Source organism: Miscanthus floridulus, chromosome 13 (assembly GCF_019320115.1).
Source record: "Miscanthus floridulus cultivar M001 chromosome 13, ASM1932011v1, whole genome shotgun sequence".
NCBI classification, from domain to species: Eukaryota; Viridiplantae; Streptophyta; class Magnoliopsida; order Poales; family Poaceae; genus Miscanthus; species Miscanthus floridulus.
Window position 1 is genome coordinate 19,121,603 of NC_089592.1, and position 20,992 is coordinate 19,142,594.

General features: G+C 42.5%; 1 protein-coding gene across 4 annotated transcripts; it reads left to right on the forward strand.

Annotated features, from left to right (window-relative positions):
- Window positions 1–6,424: 6,424 nt before the first annotated feature.
- On the forward strand, window positions 6,425–20,286 carry LOC136500500 (protein FAR1-RELATED SEQUENCE 9-like). Of its 4 annotated transcripts, XM_066495863.1 has the most exons (3): window positions 6,425–9,515; window positions 10,691–10,739; window positions 20,230–20,286. In XM_066495863.1, exons 1-2 carry the CDS (start codon window positions 7,024–7,026, stop codon window positions 10,692–10,694), a joined length of 2,496 nt encoding a protein of 831 aa, XP_066351960.1. In that variant the 5' UTR covers window positions 6,425–7,023; the 3' UTR covers window positions 10,695–10,739; window positions 20,230–20,286. The 4 variants fall into 4 exon arrangements, with proteins under 4 accessions (XP_066351960.1, XP_066351959.1, XP_066351957.1 ...); XM_066495862.1 differs by lacking the exons at window positions 10,691–10,739; window positions 20,230–20,286 and adding an exon at window positions 12,631–13,033; XM_066495860.1 differs by lacking the exons at window positions 10,691–10,739; window positions 20,230–20,286 and adding an exon at window positions 11,719–11,999.
- The last annotated feature ends 706 nt before the right edge of the window (window positions 20,287–20,992 follow it).

Sequence of the window (20,992 nt, forward strand, 5' to 3'; positions counted from 1 at the left end):
CAAACATCCTATTTTATACCTTTACCTTGAGCCCATAAGATTTTATTTTTCTCTTTCTTCTTTTCCAAAGAGTGAGCACTTGATCATCACTTGTGGCCGTCTCCATCACATTGAGTGCCACCTTGCTCAATCCTTGGAGATTTTTTTAATTTTAACACTTTTTGTAAACTAATTCTAAATCTAACACTGTTTGTTTTTTATTTTCAAAACTAACACTTTTGGCCATGTCTATTGCCATGGCGCGGCCAAAGGCCTGTGCCGCGCCATGCATGGTGGCGCGGTAGGGGGCTGACGTGGCGACGACCGGACCGGCTGACCGTTGACATGGCGAGGCCTGCCGCACCACCAATCTTGGCGTGGCAGTGCTGCGCCCTGATCCGTGGCGCGGTAGAGCCGTATAAAAACCCTGCGGCCAGTCCTGCCCACCCGCGCCGGGCTGCCGCGCCCGCGTCCGCCCGTGCCAGCCCGCCGCCGAGCACACCGGCCCTGCCCCCCACCGAGCACACCCGCGGCCATGCCACGAACGCCTGTACGGCACGGCCACCGGTCGCCCAGTGCGGCCGCCGCACCGGCACGCCGGCACGCCACCGCCTCTGGCCACGCACGGTGGCTGCCCGCCACGCCCGCCGAGGCCAGCGCCCACGCCTCCTGGCCCAATCTAGCGCGCCACCGTCGTGAGGACGAGCGCCGCTGCAGCGAGGTACTCCCCTAGTGTAGTTAGTATAGTTAATAAAGTTAGTATAATTAGTAAAGTATAGTTAGTATAGTTAGTTAGTTTAGTTAGTATAGGTAATATAGTAAGTTAGTATAGATAGTAAAGTTAGGTAGTTTAGTTAGTACATTTATTGAGTCTAGTTATACATTGGATTTAGTCTAATTAGTTGTTGTATTGTATAGATGTTAATATTAGATTAGTTAGTATAGTTATAGTTAGAATATGTATTAATATTACTATGGACACTACGTAGACGATTTCGACGACTTGATGAAGTTTCTGGAAATGCTTTTGCAGATGGATTGTTGTGTTAGAGTTTTATACGGAGGAAGTGTTAGGAGAGAAGATGATATATTTGAGGATATGGAAGAAGAATTAGAATGGTTTGATGAACCTCCTAGCTTCAACGACCATTGTGTGTGTTTGAATGTAAAGTTTGACGGTGATTCAGGTTTGATATTGGGAAGACTAGGGCACACTATGTCCTCATGCCTTTGCGTGACCCTGCTCACTGGTCCCGCTACATGAGGGTGCTCCAAGATTCCAATGTGCCCATGCCTGAGGTGGTGGTGGAGAATGGGTACATGATGCAGGGTGTTCAGGACGACCCGTCCATTGATGGTTTTGGAGGCAATGAACAAGAATTAGGGGGCAAAGGGGAAGCAACTCAGGATAACATGGATTTGGACGGTTAGTTGACGCAGGAGTAGTTTCATTCAACTGCAGTAGGCTGTATAAGCAATGACTTCGATGTGAATGAGTTTGAACGGGAAGAGGAGGAGCAGGAGGAGGAGGACATGATCGGCTATGGCGTGGCAGAACCAGTGGGCTATGGCGTTGTATTTAAAATAATTTCACTCGATTATGTTCGTTTTAGAAATTCTCGACGCATGATACAAACAGATGAGATCACTTGAGATCGACCATGGGTAATCCAAGTACATGATATATGGGTACAATATATTAATAGTTCAAATGGAATATAAGACAACACAATGGAATTTGTAGTACATAGCTACATTCATCATTAATAACGCATGGAACTAATAGAAGGCGCAATCATAAACCCTTACTCAGAAACATACTTAGTAAGCAACTCGTCGTCCGAGTACCAATCCTCAACCACAACCCTGTTGCTATGGCTAGGCTCACCTGCATTGCCCTGATCTGCCTTTCGCCTGTAGTAAGCGGCCTCCACTTCATCAGCGGCCTTCTGTTAGTTCCATGCGTTATCGATTAATAACAAAGCTATAATTCAGAGGTCTATGTGGTATAACTAACATCGTTTTATTGCAGGTATCACCGCAGGAAGAGGTACAAGACCAAGGATTGACACGTGATACACAATGCTCACATCCACTTGTGGGAGACCAGGGAACGACCAGCACATCTTCGACGAGTACCTGCGGTGGCTTCATAGGTCTACGAGGACACATATCAAGCCCCGTACACTGAGGAGGCGATGGATGAGGACTCAGAGGAAGATGTGATCAAAGATGTGTACGATGTTGCGACTAGGGAGGACACATAGCTACAGAGAGCCCCGCTTCAAAGATACGTGGTAAGATACTTAAATGGTACAATTTGTTATCCTTTTGGTATTAAGTATGTGTAATAAAACTATCCAACCGCGTCTCTGCACCCAGGCGACACAATTGTCAAGGATGTCCAACGAAGTAGCGTTTAGGCTTCACGAGTCTAGAGGGCAGGGGCCAGGCGTTCTCGAGGCTTTTGTGGAGGTAAACATAAACTTGTCCGTTCCGAAAATGTTTCTTTATTGTATATGCGTTTGGGAAATGCGCTAACTTTAACATCTATTTATGCAGAAGGTGAAGAAGAGCTGTAGGAAGCTAACTCAGAAGCTGAGCTGCATGGACACTCTTTATCTAGAACTACCACTCCCGGCGTGGTCGGGTGGCACGTCTTCAGCCTCTTTGAGGACACCAGCCGGCTCTTCTCAGCCGGTGACAGGTGCCACTTCCACAGTGCATACACCACCACATCATAGCGCTAGGAAGGACCCTGCAACCGAGGACGACAAGGACAACGATGACCCCCTGGGCTTCCGCAGACAGCACGACCAGTGGGACGATTGGCCGTAGGACGAGATCGGCATGTCTCAGCTAGGTGGTGCCACGGTTGGTACTCAAGGAGCCCCACAGGTACTAACAAAGGTAGTTTCTTTAAATACGTAGGCTCCATGAACTAACGATAATAAAGATTATAAGTAATCGTGCATATCATATACTTGCAGGGTACGAGCCATACACAACGGCAACGTGGCCACACCGACGTTGGCTACACTCCCAATGTGTTGCCAACAAATTCGAAGAGACAGAGGCGTCCGAGGGATCCTTACACTCCTGGGTCTTAGTTTGTTAGGTCGAACGAATATTGGTGTCCGAAACTTGCAGGCTTAGTTGGTTATGTTATGTCGAACTTATGTCAAACCAATGAAAAATTTATGTGGCAGCTTGTCAACTTATGCACGGACTCCATTTATTTGCTTCATATTCGTTTCAATGCGTCGCGGCAGCACTGCCGCGTGAGATTAAGTAGCAACTAGTTCGGAAACTGGCAGTCCCGGCGTATCTCGATGCCGGTGGCCGGTGTCTTGACCCCGATCGTCCGGAGCTTGGTCATCGCCGCCACGAAATCGCCGAAGAAGGCACCCTAGTTAGACGCGTAGTAGTCGACCATGCTGCACGACCCCATGTCGGACTAGAGCACCTAGTCGGAGCCCACCAGGAAGGGGTCGACGAAGCCGGGGTCCATGGTCCATGATCGCGTCGTTGCCGATCCTCAACCAAAAGCAGCCGATCTTCTGTCTGCGCCCAGGTTCTGCCGCACCAAGAACATTGGCGTGGCAGACCCTGCCACGTCACCGGTCAGCGGCCCCGGTCTTCGCCACATCACTCTCCTGACGCGCCACCATGCATAGCGCGGCACAGACAATAGACGCGGTCAAAAGTGTTAGTTTTAAAAAAACAAACAATGTTAGATTTAAAATTATTTTACAAAAAGTGTTAAAATTAAAAAAAATTCTTCTTGGATGTGGACCAACCTATCTTAAATCACAACACTAGAGTATAGGGTTAGTCCACTTGTTGTATCAATTAGACAAACCAAACATAGGGCTTTCAATCTTCCTCTTTTCGGTAATTGATGACAACCATTACAAAGATAAGAATTGAATTTAAATTCCAAGCTAATAGCATACACAAGTGCATGCCATTAACTTGGATTGGATTTTGTGTTGCTTTTCCAAGCATTTTGACCACATGAAAAAGATTTGGACAAGTTTCACAAACCCAATTTAGTAGTGTTAGCTCCCCTACCTATGTGCTAGTGTGTTTAGATTAAAGCTTGCACATATGTTGGATAAGAATTGTGGGAGAGTTACTACTACCAAATGATGTTAAGATGTATAGAGTAAACATTTGAAGCGTGATACCCATCAGAGTTGCACATTTATTTCATCCTTAGCACTATGGTTAGCTAGATATCAAAGAACTTTTCTGAAGTCAAGTTCTGCTCCACCTCCCCTGTCCACCCAAAAGCAAAAGCTCCAAGTATGTCTGTAGAAAAGGGCAAAGCTCTATTTTCTTCTAAAAGAGAAATCCGTAAAGGAAATCGTTGATTTATATCAACTACAAATGGATTGTTCATCTTGAAATTGGAAATCGTATTCTTTGAAAGTCTTTAGAAATAAATGACTGGACTAGTGCCTGCACGTGCAAGGAGATAACTAGCTGGCCTGCGCTATTGTTGGTCGAGGGTAATGAACTTAGGGCAGCTTAGGCTCCGGTTTCTTGCAGTTTTTGCTATGGAGGCGTGTCAAACAACTGTCTAGTAAATGTCTCCTTGCAAGTACTCTTGGGGAGTCAGAGCCATTTTTATACTGAGAAGTCGAATTCACAAAAACGTGGTTTCTCCCTCACATGCTTGATACAATTTTTTACAAAAAATTTCACTGGAGCTATTTTTTAAAACATTTTTCAAAACTATTTCAGCTCCATCAGAGAAGCTGACTAGCCCTTAGCACTTGACTTGAAAGCTCCTCAATAGAGACGTACAATGATGGTGAATCCAAACTTTGATGAAACAAATCCTTGTGTCTTCTCTTGGTATGCTTGATTCTCATTTGTATTGATATTCTTGTGACTTGAATAAATCTATTCCCTTTGTAACTACTTGTGTGTAGCCCAACAAATTTACTTAAGGAGACCTCAGAATGTCACCAACATGCGTTGGTTTGATATGCATTTCAAAAGAGGAGTATATCTTGTATTTTGAGTTCCCTAGAGAAAACCAGAGGACCATTTATAGACAATGGACCATCTAGGGACCATCCGTTTTTTCTACTGATTTTGCTACTAGATTATGTAAATAGTAGAAAACACCTATTCATTTGTGTCTAGCATGTAGCAACATGATGACATTGATCTTTTTCGTTAGGAATTAAGCATTTCTCTTGAAATAGTCCCATTATCCTTAAAATGTAACCATACTTGTGAAGAAAACATATTACACTACTTTTAGTTTCTTGGTTATTTTTGCTTTGGGCTGGACTCAGGGCTGAGTTGGACGGGTTGAGCCCAACCGTGATCCAAAGAAAATAATTAATTAGCTTAATAGGCTGCTTTGGGATTCGTGCCATTTTCCAAAGGAGCAGCACCGCGGTTGCCGAATTTAAACACACAGCCACATGATCCACCGCCTCATGGTGTGGCTGTTGTTCCCTAACACTTGTGGAATAACATCTAAACTACTCTCGGCTACCCGAGAAAGCCTAACACTAGTTTACCGAAGAGAAGAAAACAAAAGATTTAAGCACTACTCTTGGAGTACAACTAAAACACTTCAATGAGTTAAACTACACACAACAATAATAACATGATGAAGCGGTTTTATTGCGGAGAAAAGAAAGAATAAGGGGGGGGGGGGGGAGAAAATGAAGTGAAAGTAACGCAAAAGGAGGCGCTGTCCATAGCGGTAGCCGCCGCAGGTAGCGCCCAACAGCCAATCAAGGAACCAGAGGTACCGTCTGTCCTCTCCCCAATTCGAGCCTCTTTTCTTGCATTTCGGTTGAATCCAAGGTCTTACCAAGTCAATTCTCTAGGGTTCTTGCTCCCTATTTCCGCAATTGGAGCCACCTGCTTTTACTTCCCATTTCCACAATTGGAGCCACCTGCTTTTACTTCCTCCACCGTATTCACAGAGTTACCAAAGCTTCAAATTTCTTGCTTCTTCGTAGGAGTTTGGTAGGGGTTGGAGTGTCCGAGCCGGAGCTCGCTAGAAGCTGAGGGCCTGTTTGGCAGGGCTCTGTCTCCTCCAAAAATAGCTCCGGCTCTGGCTCCTCTCAAGAAGTGGCTTATCTGAAGGAGCCGAAACCCTTTTGAAAAAAATATTTGGCAAAACGATTGCTCCTGTATTTTTTAAATTGATGAAAATATCAAATGTCTATAGTGCCCTTGCTTATTATTTAATTTGGTTGTGCACACGAGAAACAAAAATGCAGCTATTGACAACCTTTCTTCGATTGTGCATGATTAAAGTAAACAATATTTTTTTGATAACTTAGCAAACAATATTTAAAGTAAACAATCAGACACCGTATGGGCCAAGGCCCAAAATGGCCGGCACCCTCTACCCACCTTGTCCCTTTTTTTCTCCTAAACAAACCCTATCTTGTCCCTTCCAATAAGCCGCACGCTCGTCTCAAAGAACTCTCACCTACAGCCGCCGCCGCTCGATCTACAGTGGCACCCGGCGCTTGCGCCGCCGCTCGCCCACGCAGAGCTGCCCTCTCCCACGCCGCCGCGCGCTGCCTCCCACAGGACCTTGCACACGCCGCCGCTCGCCCGCACAGCGCCTTTGCCGCTGCTCCAAGGCTTCGCTCCATGGTGGAGCACCACGCCGGCGTCGCCTACGAGCCAAGCAAGGAGCATAGAAGAGGGTAATCGCGTCTTTGCTGTCGCAATCGTCAGACGGAGCCCTGAGAAGCCTCGATTCGTGGCTTCTCCTTCCCAGTATAAAAGGGCTCCGGCTTCCCAAGCGGCTTTGCCGGCGAAGCTGTTTTTGGCGGTGGTGTTTGGTATGGCTCCTCCAGGAGCCGGAGCCGGAGCCTCTCTGGGAGCCATACCAAACACGCACTGAGTTGGATTGGTTCTTGAATTGGGCGTGGCGGCCGGCGTCTGCGAGGAGTTTCCATGGTTTTTGGTTTGCTGTTGGAGTGTAGGAGATAACACGGGGAAGGAGATTGCGGGAGGGTAACGGAGGTCGAGGAGCTGGCGGCGGGGCACGGGATGATGGAGCCCCAGGTGGCGGACCTCGAGGACGACAGCATCAACTTCTGGGCTTCCCTCGGTGTCAGCCCCCACGTGGACCAGATGCCGCTGCACAGCGTCCAGATCGTCGACCACCAAGCTCAGCCACCGCTGGCGGCGGCGGCGGCGGCACAGCCGCAGTCCGTCTGTAGGGACCTGTTCCCGGTGGAGTCGGACGCCTGCCTGGAGCCTCGGCTGGGGATGGAGTTTGAGTCCGGTGAGGCTGCCAAGACCTTCTACATTGCTTATGCTGGCCGTGTTGGGTTCTCCGTTCGCATTGCCCGGTCACGCAAGTCTAAGTGCAGTGAGTCCATTATCATGCTAAGATTTGTGTGCTCAAGGGAAGGGTTCAGTAAGGAGAAACGTGTCGTCGCGGCTGGGAAGAAGACGAGGAAGCGCGCTGCCTCCATCAGGGAGGGTTGCAATGCCATGCTCGAGGTGCTCCGCAGAGGTGATAGCAAGTGGATTGTTACCAAGCTTGTCAAGGAGCACAATCATGAGGTTGGGCTGCCCAGTCGAGTGCAGTATATCGCCATCGAGAGTGATACTGTGGTTGACCCTTACATTGGTATGGAATTCGAGTCCCTTGAGTCCGCCAAGACATTCTACTACTCGTATGCCAGCCGTGTGGGTTTTGAAGCTCGTGTACGTCAGTCCCGCAAGTCGCAAGATGAATCACTTAAGATGCTGAAGCTTGTGTGCTCTAGGCATCGATACCATTCAGGGCGGGAGAACAATGGAGAGGATACCAAGAGAGTACGTGCATTGGACCCCTCGAGGGATGGTTGCGATGCATTGTTTGAGATAATTCGGAAGGGAAAAGATACCTGGACGGTCTCCAAACTCATCCTAGAGCATGCCCATGAGCTGAACCCAGCACCAGCAAGCAAAGTTCACTGTGTTCGGTCACAAGGTGAGGTACTTGTCATTGCAAATAATTTTGCGGACACACGTAATCTCCTTCTGAATGGCCAAGATTCTCAGCATCCTAGAGAGATGAGGTATAATGATTTAGGGCCAGAGGATGCTCAAAGCCTATTTGAATACCTTAAGAAGCGACAGGAAGAGGACCCTTCATTTTTCTATGCTGTGCAGCATGAAAAGAATGAGCACTCTGCCAATATCTTCTGGGCTGATGCTAAAGCTAGGATGGCTTACTACCATTTTGGTGATGCTGTTAGGTTTGAGACAGCATATCGGAAAAACAAGGAGACTATCCCTATCGTCATATTCTCAGGTGTCAATCATCATGTGCAGCCTGTTGTTTTTGGCTGTGCACTACTTCTTGATGACTCTGAAGCATCATTTACATGGTTGTTTGAGAAATGGCTTGAAGCAATGCACATGGGTCCGCCTGTTTCTTTGCTAACAGAGTTGAACCGAGGAATGGCAGCTGCTGTTGCCAAGGTATTACCCAATACCCACCATATTTTCTGTGAAAAGCATATCTTAGACACAATGAAGGAGGATCTACATGGTACGTTCCCAGATCCAGAGGCTTTCGTAACTGATCTAAGGAAGTGCATTGATGGGCCCAGAATAGAAGAACTGTTTGACTCAGGTTGGAACTCGGTCATCATAAAGCATGAGCTCAGCAACAATGAGCTTTTACAGTCTCTCTATGATATTCGCCAACAATGGGCCCCGGCATACACAAAAAAGGCATTTTATCCTAGAAACCTGATGCCAACAACATGTGGAAGTATCAAGAAGGCTATTGAGAAGTACTTTTCCTCCAAGACTGAATTGCGGGTGGCAGTTTGGCAACTTGGACAGGCAATTTCTAGTTCATTTGAAGCTGAAGTTCAGGCAGATTATTTCACAATGTTTCAAATGCCAGCGTTGAGTACAGCCTCACCAGTAGAAAAACAAGGGAGTTCAATATTCACTAGCACAATATTTGCCTTATTTCAGGGGCAGTTTGTTGATTCTTTTGGGTACCATGCAGAGAGACTTGATGATGATACAGTACACAAGTATCGTGTCAAGAGATATGAAGGTGATGAGGAGATACATATCGTCTATTTCAATCCCGATCGAAGCACGGTGAATTGTAGTTGCTGCCTGTTTGAGAGCTGTGGTATCTTGTGCAGGCATGCTCTCCGGATTTTCATTATCGAAGGAGTACGTGACCTTCCAAAGGCTTATATCCTGAAACGTTGGACAAAGCATGCAAAAAATATTGTCACCGCTGAAAACTACACTGATCTGAGGGGAGACTGTGAGGATCCTTCAACTGCAAGGTTCAATGATTTGTGCTGTCATGTGGTAAAATTTGCAAAAGAAGGTTCAAAATCCTCTGAAATCTATGCAGTCGCTAAAGATGCACTGTCCATGGCTTTTGATGAGGTAGTACAGTCGTCGAAGAACTTTAGAGGGCAGCAAAATCTGCAAAGCTATACAATGTCACTGAAAAGGCCAATCAAGAAGTTTGGTAAGGCCAAAGATTCCTCCGGTAAAAGCTCAAAGAGGTCAGCATCTAAAAATCGACTCATGGAGAGTGATGATGTTAGATGACCATATATCTTGAATTCAGGAACAATGTGATTTACCTGTCCTACCTTGTGTGTAGCATGATGCAATTTAATAGTACCAATTAGTGAATTAGATTGTAGCTGGCTGCAAGATTTGGCTATTAGCAGATCCAGTGGCTGTAAGGGTTCTAGTGAACCCCTCACCTCACAGATTAATGCTCAAAAGAGTTGTAGAAAGATGCCTTTTTGTGGAAACATTTATAAATACTACTCCTGACAGACCACTTTTTATGGGAATCTGTGATCTTAGGTTTCCATGTATCATTGCAGACCAATGTGATTTTTCTGCATCTGCATGCTAGTTGCAGTTCAATCTTGTTGCTGCCAGCACGGTAAATATTGGTCTTTATGACCCTGCAAGTGGCAGAACACACAGTAGTAACAACTGTGGTAGGATGCTGTATGCTTAGTGGCTATATTTAGCAGTTAAGTACTCCCTCTGTTCCAAACTTTAAGTCGTATTGACTTTGTCTTAAGTCAAACTTGTCTATCTTTGATCAAATTTATAGAAAAATATATTAACATCTACAATATCAAATGAATCCACTATCAAAATATTATTTCCTGGTGTATGCAATGAATATAGTTTGATGTAGCAGATGTTTGTGCATTTTTCTATAAACTTGGTCAATGTTAGAGAAGTTTGACTTAGGATAAAGCTAAAACGACTTACAATTTAAATTGATACAATGATTACGTTTAGCAGTTAAATAGACTGATGCAATGGTTGAGTGGGCCTTGAATTGCATGCATGTATGCCCCATAATAAATACTCCCTCGTTCCCATTGAAAGTGTTGTTTTTGACTTTTAGACTTCTTGTTTGACTGTTCGTTTTATTCAAAATTTTTATGCAAATAATAAAATAAATAAATCATTATTAAAGTATCTCTAATAATAAATAAGTTATAACAAAATAAATAATATTTATACAAAAATTTTGAATTAGACGAACAGTCAAACAAGAAAGTCAAAAACGATACTTTCAATGGGACGGAGGGAGTACTTTTTCTTTGAGGAATTGAGGTTATCATATCTATAGGCATTCGTATGAAATTTAATGACCTCTTACATAACAAGTATCTGTTTAATTGTTTTTATTCTGCACATATAGGTAGCTATCGAACTGCTTACAAGGTCACATACCACACAAACATTGTAAGGTATGATGGCAACTGGTTCACTGTTATTTATAACATTGCTTGAAAATGTGTAGCAGACATTACATTATACATAATCACATGTAGTGGTTAGTATCCTTTGTCCTGAATTCCAATGGCCAATGTTGCAAAACATCATTACTAGCCTATATCACTACCTAATAGTTACCGAGTCATTCATACCTGAATTGATTAGTGCCTTGGTGGCATGTGCTCCCCCCTCTGCATACCCCATTCTTGGCATCCTCTGTCTAAAAAAAAAAATCCCATTCTTGGCATATATCCAATGGTCCTATACTCATCTGAAAAAAAAGTTCTCTATACTTGTCTAACTTAGCTGCATCTCATGGCTTCACAAATGGAACAACTTCCTTTTGTCCTCCTGACCTTGGTACCTTGGGCCCTGCTGCCATTTATGCAGCATAGTAGAGCACAACAATAATAACCAGATCGATGCAACTGAGTCATTCTCTCCATTTATGCAGCATAGTTTGCCACATAATACTAGATCGATGCAGTGGCGGATGCACGATGCGGGATAAGGGGGGGCTAAAACAATGGAGATGTTGATTTGCATGAAAATTTAATGGTGAAATCAAGATTTTGCTACAGTGATTAGGCTTGAAATCAAGCCATTAGGGGGGCTGGAGCCCCCCCCCCCCAGCCCCCCCTTTGGATCCGCCGCTGGATCGATGCTACCTTGGGCCCCACTGCCAAGTTCAGAGTTATTTAACTGGTCCATGTAGAGCACAACAAGTTAATGAGTGTGCATTTGCAACTTCTGAATTATGTGAATTTGCATTCTAAATTGCACTCAGTTCTGATTAGTTCCATTATAAAGTACACATGGGGATGACCAATCATGCGATGAAGTGAATATTGAACACATGAACTTATGCAGGTCATATATATATATATATATATATTCTTGATTCACATTCTTCTGTTAAATTGATATGAAAATTGCTCTCTGTGTGGGCAGTGGCGGATCTAGAAAATACATTTACGGGGGGCTGGGAACTCATCTTCAACTCAAAACTCATCTTCATCCTCCGTCGGGAGCACTGCAGCACATTCTTCCCAGTTGTTAATGGCTGAAAAATTCATGGAGGGGCTAAGGGGGCTCCAATGGCGTGGCCAGGGTAGGGGGGGGCTTGAGCCCCGGCAGCCCCCCTGGCAGATCCGCCCCTGTGTGTGGGGATTGCTTGGTTACACTGCAGTGTACACAGAATGGTGAGGTCCTGAGGTATTTCCACGGAAAAGAGAAATGCTTTGTTGAGAGCTTGTAGTCATGTATTTTAGCTCAGCTGAATGGTTTCCTTTACTCGATAAAACCATATTTTGTTACGATGTGCCCTTTCTGATGACGACGACATCACTTCTATGGATACAACCACATCACCTATAGCTATAGTACCATCCATTCCACCACCTGAAGCTAGGCCAGTAATTCACAAATTTTACACAAGAAGATCGAAATGTGCTCCCTAATCAGGAACCTTGGTGTTGAAGATAAAGATATTTGAACTGATATTTTATGTTGTATTTGTGTCTGTCCACAGGCAGTCACCACTTGCAACCAGCTAGAGTATAGTAGGCTAAACTATTTGTTTGTTACTTGTTAGCTGTTCAGATTCATGGAACATGCTCCATATTAACAGTAGTAATAGAATTAGCTGTTGCCAGTACATTGTAGTGGCATGCACTATAGTAGCAGCTATTTTGGCTATAAAAGGAGGGGTACCTCCATATGTAAGAGTTGGGTTTTGTTTTAGTTCACTTCAGTTCCTTTGGAAACTACTGCTTGTGTTGTCTCTTGTGTCGGTTAGACCAACAGACCAACCTCTACTCAAAGTCCCATATTAATATTTCACTTTTCTTCCATTTTTTGCAGGAACAGACCCTAGTGGTCAGGTCAGCTTGATTTTGGCTAGGTTGATAACATCTCAAGGGTTGGTTCAGCGGTTGCTAGGCTATTAGAACCTCTTGGCCAGTAGCCTGGAATGTGTGAGTCACCCTCAGAATTAGAAGGCATCTCATCTCACCGAAAGGTTGGGCCTCTAAAATTCCACATCAACTGATATCGGAGCAATGGTTAATCAGTGAGACTGAGTTTTTAGTAGTTGTAGTGTTCTTTTACCTATAATCCAAAAAAAAACAGAGAGAGTTTGCCACACCTTATCCAAACTAGTTTGAGCCTAGTTTGCAATCTCTTTTCAATTTATGCTTTGTTGAATCTCTGGGTTGCATTGTCATATGTTAAGTTGCTGGTCATAGTTCTTGCTTAAAGCTTCTAGTTGAGATCTATCTTGAAAAAGAAAGAAGAGAAAGTAAATTTGTCTTTGGCAACCTTAGCAACTGAGAGATAGCTGTCCAGTTGCAAGTGCTAGGCTGCAGTAAATACAGCACTAGAGTTAAAAAAAGGAAAGAAAGAAAGAAAGAAAGAAAGAGAGGAGTCATATTCTGTCTGTATTGTTCTAGTGCTAGACCATTTGAATAACAACAAGTGTGCACTTGTTTTGTTGGTCTACTTTTGGTTTTCTTGCCAAAACTAAGTTAGTTATAGCCTGTGATTGAGTTGCACTTCTGAAAAAAAACCAGAAGTGGTAGCCTTGTTGCAGGTTTGCAGCTCTTTTCCATCCCTTGTTTTCTAAGCTTGTTAACCAGCTTTTAGTCTTCTATAGGGCCAACAATGTTGACTAGGACTTTGAGCAGATTTTCAATTTAGCACCTACTGATTTGATTTTGTCTAATCCTTGCTATATAAATAAACCTGCCCTAGCTACACTCTCTACTAGTCATTCAGGTAACATAAGCTTGCATTGGCTGAACTCAACCATAAAGATCATTGGAGGCTAACCTAGCTGCCAGTTGCACCACCTGCTGATTTTGGTAAGAACCTGTAAGTACTTTGTAAGAGTTTGAGTTTGAGTGCCTTTGAATGTCCACTTTCCATGTCCTAGTCGTTGGTAGGCACATATAATCTTGTTGTATTATTTGTTGTTTGCTGCTAACAATGGCAGGTGAACAAGGTGAGGAAGCCGAATCCCTCACACCAAAGACACAAGCAACCAGGGATTACTTGGCACGCTTGCTAAATGAACATACTGAAAACATCACAAAACTGGTGAACGAGACCAGAGAGGCTTTGAACAGCACCAACACAATCATCACAACCCTCCACTCTCGCATAGTGCAACTTGAACAAGCACAATTATCTTCTACCACAACATCTCGTGCTACTGCTGCTATTGATGACTACGCTGCATACCGAACTAGATGGTGTGGTTAATACAAATAGCGACCATGCGCATCAACGCCACCACCGCCGCCGAGGTGTATGAGACCGTGATGATCCTCTACTGAAAATAAAATTTTCAATACCTCCTTTTGCTGGTAAATATGATCCTGATGCATATCTCACTTGGGAAATGGCCATAGAACAAAAATTTGAGTGTTATGATATCCCTGATAATAAAAGAATTAGAGCCGCCACTAGTGAGTTTACTGATTTTGCATCTATTTGGTGGCAAGAATACTGTTGTACAAATAGGGATGTTCCTACTACCTAGGAGGGTATGAAGAGAGTTACGAGAGCCCGTTTTGTACCTTCATATTTTTCTCGTGATTTATTAAATAAATTGCAATGCTTGAAACAAGGTAATAATAATGTAGAAGAATATTATCAGGAATTGCAAATTGGTATTCTACGTTGTGGGTTAGAAGAAACACCGAAAGCTAAGATGGCTATATTTTTTGGGGGCCTTAACAGGGAAATTTAGAACATACTTGATTATAAAGAATATAATTCTATTACTCGTTTATTTCACCTTGCTTGTAAAGCTAAAAGAGAAGTGCAGGACCGACAAAGGACAAGGGGCCCTTCTGGGGTTATTTCTACAGGTTGGCCAAATCAAAGGCAAGCAAAGACGTCCACAACTTCCTCTAGCCACACACCTGCACCAAGCTTCTCCAACAACCGTGTGCAACCTACTTCCTCTACTACACCTACACGTGCACCTGAGGCAAACAAGAGCCCAGCACCAGCCCCTGCCCCAAGTTCCTCTTCAGTTAATTCATCAGGAAGATCACGAGATACACAATACCATCACTGTAAGGGCTATGGACACATGATACGGGACTGTCCTAGCAAGCGAGCTCTTCTAATCAATGACAATGGTGAGTACATGTCAACTAGTGATATTGAGGAAGGATATACTATGCTTGCAACTGACCCTGTAGGTAATCATTATGATAACGAGGAAGAGGAAGAGGAAGAGTAGTATGGTGCTGAATCAATAGATAAGTATTTGAGTCTCATTGTACAGTGTGTGCTTAGCGTGCATATGGAACAAGCTGAACAGAGTCAACGCTACAATCTGTTCCAAACTAAATTTGTCATCAACAACCAATCATGTCAGGTGATCATTGATGGCGGAAGCTGTAACAACTTGGCAAGCATGGACATGGTTGAGAAGCTTGGCTTAACCACAAAACAACATCCTAGGCCCTACAATATTCAATGGTTCAACGGTTGTGGTAAACTGAAGGTAACTCGTATTGTGAGGATACAATTTTCACTTGGTTCATATCATGTTTATGCTGATTGTGATGTGGTTCCAATGCAAGCATGCTCTTTGTTATTAGAAAGACCATGGCAGCATGATAGAGATACATTGCATCATGGTAGAACCAATCAGTACACGCTCATGTTTAAAAGGAAGAAAATTACTTTGCTGCCTATGTCTCCTGAAGCTATTCTAAAAGATGAAATATAAAGAGCTAATAGAGAGAATAAGGAAACTAGCAAGAATGAAAATCAAGTTATAGCTAAGGAACTTGCTTCAAATAATAGGAAAGAACCTAATGCTAAGAAAGATGGAATTATGTTGAAAAGTCCTGTTTTACTAGCTACAAAATCTGAAATTATTGAGATGACAGCAAGTAATTCTGTTTGCTTTGCTATAATGTTCAAAGAAGCATTATTTTCATATGAGGATATGCCTCTTCCTATGCCTCCTGCTGTTGCTGACCTTTTGCAGGAGTATGGAGATGTGTTTCCAAATAAAATACCACCTGGGCTGCCACCAATATGAGGAATTGAACATCAAATTGATCTAATACCAGGTGCTTCCCTACCCAATCGTGCACCATATAGGACCAGTCCTTAGGAGACAAAGGAGATTGCACATCAAGTGCAGGACTTGCTTGACAAAGGGTATATACGTGAAAGCTTTAGTCCTTGTGCTATTTCGGTTATTTTGGTTCCAAAAAAGATGGATCATGGCATATATGTGTTGATTGTAGGGCTATTAATAATATCACCATTAGATATCGTCACCCTATTTCTAGGTTAGATGATATGCTTGATGAATTAAGTGGTTCTAAAATGTTCTTCAAAGTTGACTTGTATAGTGGTTATCACCAAATCAGAATGAAACTAGGAGATGAATGGAATACAACTTTTAAAACTAAATTTGGCTTATATGAGTGGTTAATCATGTCTTTTGGTTTAACTAATGCACCTAGTACATTTATGCGATTGATGAACAAAGTTCTACGTGCTTTCATTAGAAAATTTGTGGTGGTATACTTTGATGATATCTTGATTTATAGTAAGTTACTTTCTGAATATCTTGAGCATTTACGTGCTGTTTTTAATGCTTTAAGAGATGTTTTGGTAACCTCAAAAATTGTACATTTTGCACAGATCGAGTATCGTTTCTTGGCTATGTTGTGACCCCGTAGGGAATTGAAGTTGATGCAGCCAACATTGATGCCATCAAGAGTTGGCCGACTCCAAACACAGTCACACAAGTACGGAGCTTTCTTGGACTTGCCGGATTTTATAGACGTTTTGTCTAAGAATTCAGTATCATCGCCAGCACCATTGAATGAGTTGACAAAGAAAGGAGCTCCCTTCCATTGGGGGGCGAACACAGGAGAATGCCTTCAACCTCCTCAAAGAGAAACTCACCTATGCTCTCCTACTCCAACTTCCTGATTTTGGTAAACCTTTTGAACTCAAATGTGATGCTAGTGGGATAGACATTGGAGGTGTATTAATTCAAGATGGTAAGCATGTTGCCTATTTCAGTGAGAAATTAAGTGGACCTAATATGAATTATTCTACTTATGATAAAAAATTATATGCCTTAGTTCGCACCTAAGAGACCTAGCAACATTATTTGTGGCCGAAGGAATTTGTGATTCATTCCGATCATGAGTCTCTCAAACATATTAGAAGCCAAAACAAACTAAATCGTAGACATGCAAAATGGGTGGAATTTATTAAATCTTTTCCTTATATCATAAAACACAAAAAATGAAAGGAAAATATCATTGCTGATGCATTGTCTAGACGTTATACCATGTTATCTCAAACTTGATTATAAAATATTTGGTTTGGAAACTATCAAAGAGCTATATGAGCATGATGCTGATTTTAAAGAAATAATGTTGCATTGCAAGGAAGAAAAGGGCTAAAATAAGTACATTTTGAGTGATGGGCTTTTATTTCGTGCTAACAAGCTATGCATTCTAGCTAGCTCTGTCCGTCTTTTGCTATTACAGGAGGCCCATGGAGATGGACTAATGGGACATTTTAGTGTCAAGAAGACAGAAGATGTGCTAAGCGACCATTTCTATTGGCCAAAGATGAGACGTGATGTCAAGAACTATGTGGCACGCTGCACCACTTGTCAAAAAGCTAAGTCACATCTTAACCCACATGGTTTATACACGTCTCTACCTATTCCTAGTGCTCCTTGGGAGGATATCTTGATGGATTTTGTTCTAGGACTGCCTAGGATAAAGAAGGAGAGGGATAGCATTTTTGTTGTCGTGGATAGGTTCTCTAAAATGGCACACTTCATACCTTGTCATAAAGGTGATGATGCTACACATATTGCTGATTTATTCTTTAGGAAAATAATTTGCTTACATGGAGTCCCTAATACAATAGTCTCTGATCGTGATACAAAATTTTTGAGTCATTTCTGGAGGACACTTTGGGCTAAATTGGGGACAAAGTTACTATTTTCTATTACATGTCATCCCCAAACAGATGGCCAAACTGAAGTTGTTAATCGCACTCTATCAACCATGCTTAGAGCTATTCTAAAGAAGAATTTGAAAATGTGGGAGCAATGTTTGCCTCACATAGAATTTGCTTATAATCATTCAATACATTCTACGACCATTATGTGTCCTTTTCAAGTTGTTTATAGTTTAATGCCTCATGCAACAATTGATTTATTGCCTCTACCGTCTTCAGATAAGGTAAACTTTGATGCTAAAGAACGTGCTGATTTGATCTTAAAAATGCATGAAATTACTAAAGCAAACATAGAAAACATGAATGAAAAGTATAAAATTATAGGTTGTCAAGGTAGAAAGGAAATCACATTTGAACCTCGAGATCTAGTTTGGCTACATTTGCGAAAGGATAGGTTCCCAAACTTAAGAAAATCAAAGTTAATGCCTAGAGCTGATGGTCCTTTTTGTATACTAGAGATGATAAATGATAATGCTTATAAATTGGATCTGCCTACATATTTTGGGGCTAGTCCCACCTTTAATGTTTCAGATTTAAAGCCATACATGGAAAATGAAGGTGAATTTGAGTCCAGGACGACTCCATTCCAAGAAGGGGAGGATGATGAGGACATCAATTCTACAGATACAACCATACCACCTACATCTATAGTACCATTCATTCCACCACCTAAAGCTAGGCCAACAATTCACAAATTTTACACAAGAAGAGATCGAAATATGCTCCTAATCAGGAACCTTGGCATTGAAGATAAAGATATTTGAGCTGATAGTTTGTGCTGTATTTGTGGCTGTCCACAGGCACTCACCACTTGCAGCCAGCTAGAGTATAGTAGGCTAAACTATTTGTTTGTTACTTGTTAGCTGTCCAGATTCATAGGAACAGCCTCCATATTAACAGTAGTAATAGAATTAGCTGTTGTCAATATATTGTAGTAGCATGCACTGTAGTAACAGTCATTTTGGCTATAAAAGGAGGGGTACCTCCATATGTAAGAGTTGGGTTTTGTTTTAGTTCAGTTCAGTTCCTTTGAAAACTACTGCTTGTGTTGTCTCTTGTGTCGGTTAGACCAACAAACCAACCTCTACTCAAAGCCCCATCTTAATATTTCACTACATACTTGCAATTTAAGATTGGTTGTACCTTGTTTTTGCTGGTTTTCTTTCATTAATGGTCAGGTCAGCTTGGTTTTGGCTAGGCTGATAACATCTCAAGGGTTGGTTCAGCGGTTGCTAGGCTATTGGAACCTCTTGGTCAATAGCCTGGAACGTGTGAGTCACCCTCACAATTGGAAGGCATATCATCTCACCGAAAGACTAGGCCTCTAAAATTCTACATCACTTTCTATGCCCGTTTATCTAAATGATATAACCTTTTAATATTCTGATTAACAGTGCTTTACTTTTGGTTTACCAGAATGGTGACTCTTTAGCAGTCATAGCTTAGAGCGATACAATTTACATTACGCAACAATATGAGTTTGCTTCCTGTACCTTTTTCTTTCATTATTCTGTACCACCATGTTGTGGCTTGCTTTTCAATCCAATTCATCGTTCACTGGGATGGAAGTGTAAAGTTAACTTTTGGACGAAAGGCCTGGTTGTTGTATTGTCACTGTTCTATCTTCTAAAAAATGTTTTTTTTTCACGCTGCATGTACTTTATTACTGTTCTAAGTTTGGAACTGCAGACAAATCCATTCTTGAGGCCTTGTTTTGGATGGGCCTAAGCCCTGCCTATCTATGTGGATGCACAGGGAATTTGAACTAAATTCCCAGCATCCATGTGGATTGCAGGATTGGGTCGGTATTCAGCATCCAAACAGGCCCTATGATGTCAGATACATTGTGGCGTCATAGTGGGCTTTCCTATGTTTTTTTGAAACAGATTTCCTTTTTCTGCAAACTGTTAAACATATTTTTGAAGACTACATGGGGTCAATATTTCTCATGACCTCTCATTCTTGTTCCTTCTATCATTTCCCTGACATTTCTGTGCCACTGTAATTTGTTTACCACTTGGTCACCCTGCATTCATGACCTAATCAAGATAATAGTCGCATCTTCCACCACTGCTATATTTCCTGTGTGTTATCTATCATTTTTTTTGCCAGTGGATGCTATGGCAACTCCCGCAGCTTGAGTCTTTGTTTCTTGAGTGAAAATTTTATTAGGCTTTCAATGACCAAGAACTTAAGCTTTTAAGCCCCTAACTTTATTGCAGTGGCGTATCTGTATTTTAGAGTCTTGTCAATTCTACGAGTTTTCTCCTTTCTTCAAGTTTTGCATTATATCTTAAAAGAAATTAAAGCTGCCTGATGATATTTTAATTTTGTGTTCAGACATCAAACATCAACACATACATGTGTATGAATTTCAGTTCACACTGAGCATGGGCCAATTGAGCTCCTTTTTAAATGTCTTGATCTTCCTTATAGGTAGTTTCTTCTGCTCACTTGGACATCTTTGTAGAGTCTAGGGCTTGCTTATTCCTGGTTAGTTTCAGGGGCACCTTTATTTCCACTCACTTTGAGAAACAGTCAAAATTTTCTCCTAGTCCTGGAATGAGTTTAACACCGCGTCCAACAGCTTATCTCACTACGCGGTATTTCAGGTGCAGTTCAGTTGATGGTGAGACATGTGTGCTGAATGCTGGAATGAGGCCTTCACAATGGTTTTGCTCCACAGGTACTCAACAACAACAACAACAAGAAAGCCTTTAAGTCCCAAACAAGTTGAGGTAGGCTAGAGTTGATACCCAGCAGAAGCAATCAAGATTCAGGCACGTGAATAGCTGTTTTCCAAGCACTCCTATCTAAGGCTAAGTCTTTGGGTATATTCCATCCTTTCAAGTCTCCTTTTATTGCCTCTATCCAAGTCAACTTCGGTCTTCCTCTGCCTCTCTTCACGTTACTATCTTGGCTTAGGATTCCACTACGCACCGGTGCCTCTGGAGGTCTCCGTTGGACATGTCCAAACCATCTCAACCGCTGTTGGACAAGCTTTTCTTCAATTGGTGCTACCCCTAATCTATCACGTATATCATTGTTCCGAACTCGATCCCTTCTTGTATGACCGCAAATCCAATGCAATATACATATTTCCGCAACACTTATCTGTTGAACATGTCGTCTTTTCGTAGGCCAATATTCTACACCATACAACATAGCAGGTCTAATGGCCGTCCTATAAAACTTGCCT